This window comes from Grammomys surdaster, unplaced genomic scaffold (genome assembly GCF_004785775.1).
Source record: "Grammomys surdaster isolate TR1022 unplaced genomic scaffold, NIH_TR_1.0 315308, whole genome shotgun sequence".
Taxonomy (NCBI): domain Eukaryota; kingdom Metazoa; phylum Chordata; class Mammalia; order Rodentia; family Muridae; genus Grammomys; species Grammomys surdaster.
Window position 1 is genome coordinate 1 of NW_021626561.1, and position 6,801 is coordinate 6,801.

Consider the following 6,801-nt stretch of genomic DNA (forward strand, 5'->3'; position numbering starts at 1 on the left):
GAAGGAAGGAAGGAAGGAAGGAAGGAAGGAAGGAAGGAAGGAAGGGAGGAAGGAAGGATTGAAGGAAGGAAGGAAGGAAGGAAGAATTGAAGGAAGGAAGGAACTAAGGAAGTAAGGAAGGAACTAAGGAAGTAAGGAAGGAAGGAAGGAACTAAGGAAGGAAGGAAGGGACAGGGGGAGTGAGGGTAGAGGAGGAAGAAGGAAGAAGAAAGGGAGGAAAGAAGGGAGGATAGAAGGAAGGAAGGAAGGAAGGAAGGAAGGAAGGAAGGAAGGAAGGAAGGAAGGAGGAGCCTAGTCCAGTGAAGTGTTAAAGAAGATGGGGGTACTTTGGGGCTCACACATCCACACTGTTTTGAGAGCTTTTATTAACTCTCATGAAAGTTTGTCCACAATGATAAGAAATAACACACAGAGTGGTTTTCATACATGTCTGAAAGAGCAAATGTCCAATTTAGAAATGCTTATGTTCTTGTTGAATCAAATGATTATAGATCAATGGACTTTGTAACTTCAGAATTACCCCATCTGCTTTCAACATCACACACCTTTCCTTACATAGGACACTACAGCTCTGCATGCTTGTCCTGAGAACTCTTTAGCTCCTGGATCTTCTGGGGCAGAGTCTTGGTCCAGAACTGCAGCCTTCTGGCCTTCAGGGCTCGGCCCACAGCAGGCTGGGTGTTCAGCTGCAGATACTGCTCATCTTGGTCAAACACAGGCCAGTAGGGTAGACCCTCACTGTTGGGGTTTCTGTGGATATACCATCCAGCAAGGAAGAGTGAAGGTCTCTCCCTCAAACCTGATGCTCATATTTGGTGAAAGCAGTGGATAAGTAGACCAAGGGCCTCAGGGAACAGATGGTCTGGTGTACTGATATAGATACAAGTGTTACCACCAGTGTCTAATGCATGTGTAGTAAGGACAGATGGCTAGTTTTGTGTTTCCCTCTCAGAGGTCAAATATAAAGGACAATACAGCAATGGTGTGACTCACCCACCTAGTCTCTGGGATGAAAAGTAAATGACAGCTAGAAATTATCTGCCTAAGTGTACCCTGGATAAATACTATCATGTAATTAAGGACCCATACATGCTAATGGTGCACTCATTAGACCCAGGTGCAACGAGTTTGATAATGGGAAGTACTCTCACCCATTTCTTGCAAAGTTGGCCCAGTACTTCATCATCCTCCTTTTTAACACCTCTTCCTCCTTAGTGAGGTCAACTGCAGACAGAAGGAGAACCAAGTGCTAGCATCTTCATGCAGGTGCCAAGTCATGGTCTCCTACATAAACAACAGCCCGAGGGCAAACCCTAGGCCTGGTTTATACCCTCTTCCCTCCCACTCAGAATACAGGACTGATCAAAAGCACTACTTGATGTTTCTCAATTTCATTTCTACAGAGGTGTGCTCTCATTCCTTCTAGTGCAAGCCAAACTAGGAAGGGTTTATATTCTAACTCTAGAATATTTTAAGGGGAGTAATATGTGGATTTTTTTTAAATCTCAGATATGTGGAACACTTCTCCTGTCCTTTAAAAGACTCTCAATTTCCCAATTGGTCAGAGAGCTCAATAATCCCTCAGGAATTCATCTGATGCTCTATTTAGCTCTAGGAAAGCATAAAAGACTCACAATTCATGCCACACAGATAGGAGCCAAAGATAAACAGAATGTCATCACCATGGTCTGCCTTCACATAGGATGGCCTGACATGCTTGATGAAGCTGGGCAGATGCTGGAACTCATAGAAGTACACAGGAGCATGGGAACCTGGAAGGGAGGACACATGTTGACTTGATTTATCATATGGAACTTATCTGCCTAATCTTTGGTGAGAAGAAACCTTGCTCTATAGTTATCTGGAATCACAGTTTAGTGGTAAGATCCAGACTGGGTAACTAGACACAGGAAACTTTTGTTAAACAGAGACCCTGGCATTCCCAGCTGAGTAGATGATAAGACAGTGAGGCTAAGTAACATGATTCCTCTTCTAGCTTTAGATAGTATGCCAGCCTTTACACTAGACACAAATATTTAGTCAGGGAAAGCTGCCTGCCATAAGAGACCTAACCAAGACATAGGCTTGAATATTGCAGAGCTTACCTGGGTCCCACAGATCTGAGCACTCCCTTACTTACTCTAGCCCCAGATATACTCACGCTGGAAATGTGCCACTTGGAGAGCAGGAACCACAAACATGAAATCCTCCAGCATCTCTTTGAATTGTGTTTGGAGGATCTCTTGGTCCTCAGTGTCCCCCATGTACTCTTCCATTAACAGTTCAGTACATTCTGGTGGCAGCATCTACACCAGGAGGAATCAGGAAGAATGGGTCTACGGGTAAAGTTAGAAGCTTTGAATGATCCTGCATAGTAACACACACACACACAGACACACACACCCACACATACATACACACATGAAAACACAGAGGGGGTGAAGAGTAGGGGTAGGGGACAGGGGAAGGGCAAATGAAGAGACATCTAGGAAAATATACTGGAACCCTTTCTATCACCACAAGAGTCAAGGTATCTCTCACCATCTGTGCTGCAGCGCTCTTCAGACCAGCTGGCAGGTTCTCTCTGGTGATCTTCTCTATGATATGGTCAAGGGCAATCAACTAGGAGACAAAGGATAGTCGTAAGTATTGGAGGTATCTCTGAGTTCTGAGTACCTACCATTTGAATTTATGTTCTCAGGGGCTTAGAACTAGGTCTCACCTTGGGGACTCCCCAGCCACATTCATCTTCGGTGATACCAATGATACTGGGGACAGGATGAAAATCTTTAGAGGCCAACAGCTCCAGAGGATGCTTGGGTAAGAACTTCCCATCCACCACACCAGGTATCATATTGAAGACCTACACAGCATTGATGGTCAGCGCTGAAGATCAATCATATAAATATTCTAATGCCCATGACTATCCACCGCAATTCCCTATATCCTATCTCATCCCAGGGTTCTACACACACTCTAGGAGAAACTTGACATTATAATTAGCTTGTCTTTTTCTTTTTGCACATTGTACTGAAAGGATACCAAATCATGAAGTTGAGTTAGCACATTTGAGTAGTAAGTAATGGCAATTCCACATTCTGTTCATCAAGTCCTCCAAAAGACACAATTCTCCCTACCTGGTTAATAGCCAGAATCTCTTGTTTACTCTTTGCTCGCAGGCAGTGTATCAGGCCTTCTGAGTCTGGGGACTCACATCCAGATAGGTTGACTACTGTCTGTAAATAGAACAGATAATTGTTAACTCATCCCAACTAGTAGGGTTCAGAGTTTCTGTGATTCTCCTAGAAGTTATTACCCCTAAATACCACATCCTAGTGTTTGTTATGTATGAACAGAGGAAGTGGAAGTTTTCACATTTTCTGTTGCTCAGAGGTGACAGCTGAGAAAGAGTATTCTACCTGCATATTCTTTTGTTATTACTTTGGTGTCTGTGTGTGTGTGTGTATGTGTGTGTGTCTGTGTGTGTGTGTGTGTGTGTGTGTGTGTGAGTGTGTCTGTGTGTCTGTGTGTGTTACTCATGGGTAACAATAGGTTTGCTGTAGCACATTTTGCCCATGAAGGTCAGAGAACAGTCTCAGCTGTTACATGTCATGATATCCCTTGTTTTCATTTGACTACACCAGCTGATCTGGCCTATCACCTCCCAGGAGTCTTCTGCCTTCGTTTTCTGTACTGCCATAGGAACACTGGAGTTTCTGACACTTATTGTCACCATCAACTTTGTATGGGTTCAGTGGACTTAAACTTGGAACATCACACTTGCACAGCAAATATTTGTACCAGTTGGCCTTTTTCATCAATTCATGTGTTCTTATTAGATTTCTTTTTCTCAACTCAACACAAACCATGATCTTCTGGAAAGAGGGATTTCCTCTATCAGATTGGTCCATAGGAAAATCTGAGCATTTTCCTGAGAAATGACTGATGCAGAAGAGCCCACCTCACTGTGGGCAGTGGCACCCATGAGCAGCTGTTCTGGGTTGCATAAGAGGGCAATCTAAGGAAACCATGGGTAACAAATCAGTAAGCATGTTGCTCTTTTGCCTCTGATTAAGTTCTGGCCTCCAGGTACATGCCTGAGTGCCTACTTTCCTCAATATAGGTCATACCATGTGAGCTGAAAGAAACCTTTCACTCCCCAAGGAGCTTTTGGTATTCATCTTTATCACAATGATAAGAAACCAACTAGGAATCCATGCATAAGTGTTTTTGCCAATGACAGAAGCCACTGGATAGGAATTTGCAGTCATATAGCATTCTAAGCATACATAAAATTGACTTAACTGAACACCAGATCTCCAGAGGCAGTGACTAAGATAGAATTTTAGTGGCTGCTGTTCTTGAGGGAACTTACCTTGTAGACCTCCTCAGAAGTGTCAGAAATGAGTCCAGGAAGCAGGGCCACTCCACTCTGCATAATGGCTCCATGAAAGAGTCCTTGGGACATTGGAGACACAACATGGGATGACACACTTGTGCCACCTGCTGATCCACCAAATATAGTGACCCTGTCACGGTTGCCTCCAAAGTAAGCGATATTTTTCTGCACCCAGCGTAGGGCTGCCACTTGATCCAGGTATCCCCAGTTGCCTCTGGCATGCTGGTCTCCAGTGCTGAGAAGTAGCAGGAAGAAGAATTGCATGGCTGCCCATGTACTACTTATTGCCCATTATCCAGTCCAGTCACAGACTTACCTGAAGAACCCAAGGATACCCAAGCGATACTGGATGGAGACAACTACTATTTCCTCAGTAGCTGCCAGTGTGGATGCATCAGAAAAAGAAGCCCATCCTAGAACCAGTGCACCACCGTGGATCCACACCATCACCTGGAGACAGCAACTCAGATGCCAGGAGGCCCACACATATCCCAAGCTCATCTACACTGCCCACTAGGTTATCATCTGCTTTACTTTGTGCAGATCGACCCACAAACAGATCTACTCAGGATCTCAGGAAATGAGCCACGGATGACATGCTTTAGGCCTGTGAGCATGTTTCCATTCCTGCTTTCCTAATAGAAAAATCTCAACATAGATTAGACTCCAGATCTACATTAAAGTCATTGTTACTCTCAGATCCATCTAAGTAGAACAAAAAGTGGAGTGTCTTCCTAAGTGACTTTGCTGGTTGCTAATCAGAATGGGCTTCAGATCCCACTGGCAGAGATAACTTGGAGCTAGAAATTTGAGTGATGTCAATAGTTAGCCATTGTGCACCATCCTGAGTTGATGTCCCAAATTGATAGAATTCCTGGTTTAATCTAGTACCTAGACCATCCTACCTCTCAGAGCCCCAGGACTCTCTCTCTCTCTCTCTCTCTCTCTCTCTCTCTCTCTCTCTCTCTCTCACACACACACACACACACACACACACACACACACACACATATACACACATGTTTAAGCAGCTCAGCATAGGCTGACATGACCATCTTGAACACAATAATGTAATACTACTAATCAGGATCCATATCACAGTAGGGCTCAGAATTATTTTGTTCCCTCCCATCCTCCACAGAAATAAATGACCTGTTCCCAATGGCCATAGACTGACACTCACAGGCAGGTTAGAGCCCTCATGGGCATAGGCTGGTGTGTAGATGTTGAGATACAGGCAGTCTTCAGACATAGGAATGGGGCGCATGGTCAGCTTGATCTCCTTCGTACCCTCATAATTCATCATATCAGTCTGCAGACACCTAGTGAAAATGGAAGGCAGGAATTCCAAGGTATGTGGTGGTCAAATCTATATCTTAGTCTGAATTTTCTCTTAGAAACCCACAGTTGCTGCTTTCCATGATGGCTTGCTAACATGATTCTTCTCTAAAGTCCCTACCACAGTAAAGGCCACCAGTCCTGTGCAAATGGAAATAGAGACAAATTTTTTCATGGAGGCCTCACCATACATTGTAATATTATGGGAGACTACTTTATGGACACTTCTGACAGCTTCACTGAAAATTATATGCTTTCTGTTGCAATATTCAATCCTTCTGTATATAAAATTTAAATCTTGGCATGGTGGTTCGATTTGATTGTTGTCTTGACCTGGGAATCACCTGGGAAAGGTATCTTACTAAGAGATTGTCTTGATCCTGTTGGGAGATCAGCATGCCAGTGGAAAGTTATCTTGATAATGTTCTTTGCAATAGGAATAGCTGCCTATGGGAGGAGGCACAATTCCCTAGGAAGGGGCTGCTGGACTGTATAAGAATGATGAAGGTAAGTGAAGGTTAGTTGGACTTTTTGTGACCTTTAAACTCTGTTCTTCATTATGGATGTGATGCAATCAGCTTTCTTAAAATTCCACTTCAGTGATTTTCCACCTGTGGTTGATTATATGCTTGAACTGTCAGCCATAATAAAATCTGTCTTCATTTATTTCCTATCTAAGGATATGTTAACACAGCAACAGAAATAAAACATGGTGCCAAGCTCTGACCCAGCAGGCTGGAACCCTTTTTCTACAGTAATCCTTAGCACATTTGTCAGAAACAAGCATGGGAGATGCCCCTCAGCACAGGCAGAAAACTGCTATAGAGCTCAGGTGGAGAAAGCACTTTACTGTGGCCTAAAGCACAGGCCTGAAGTCCCCTAGGTCCCAGAACTTACATGGCAGGCTCTGAGGTTCCATCCCTCACACCACTCCATGGCTCAGGGTCCTCAGGAGGTGCAAAACGCAGTGGTCCTACAGGAGGCTTAGCAAAGGGAATTCCCAGGAAGGTATGGACACCAGCTTTAGTGTCTTTCACGTGGACAAAGCTGCCTCTCACCTGGCC

At 44.1% G+C, this 6,801-nt stretch overlaps 1 protein-coding gene across 1 annotated transcript; it reads right to left on the reverse strand.

The window, feature by feature from the left end:
* Window positions 1-345: 345 nt before the first annotated feature.
* On the reverse strand, window positions 346-6,798 carry LOC114616301 (pyrethroid hydrolase Ces2a-like; the record flags this gene model as incomplete). Its single annotated transcript, XM_028761787.1, has 11 exons — window positions 346-750; window positions 1,152-1,224; window positions 1,635-1,772; window positions 2,162-2,306; window positions 2,542-2,622; window positions 2,723-2,863; window positions 3,138-3,236; window positions 4,376-4,634; window positions 4,716-4,849; window positions 5,583-5,721; window positions 6,635-6,798. Coding segments are annotated over 11 exons (1,560 nt in total), but the record flags the coding sequence as incomplete, so codon positions are not given.
* Window positions 6,799-6,801: the final 3 nt, after the last annotated feature.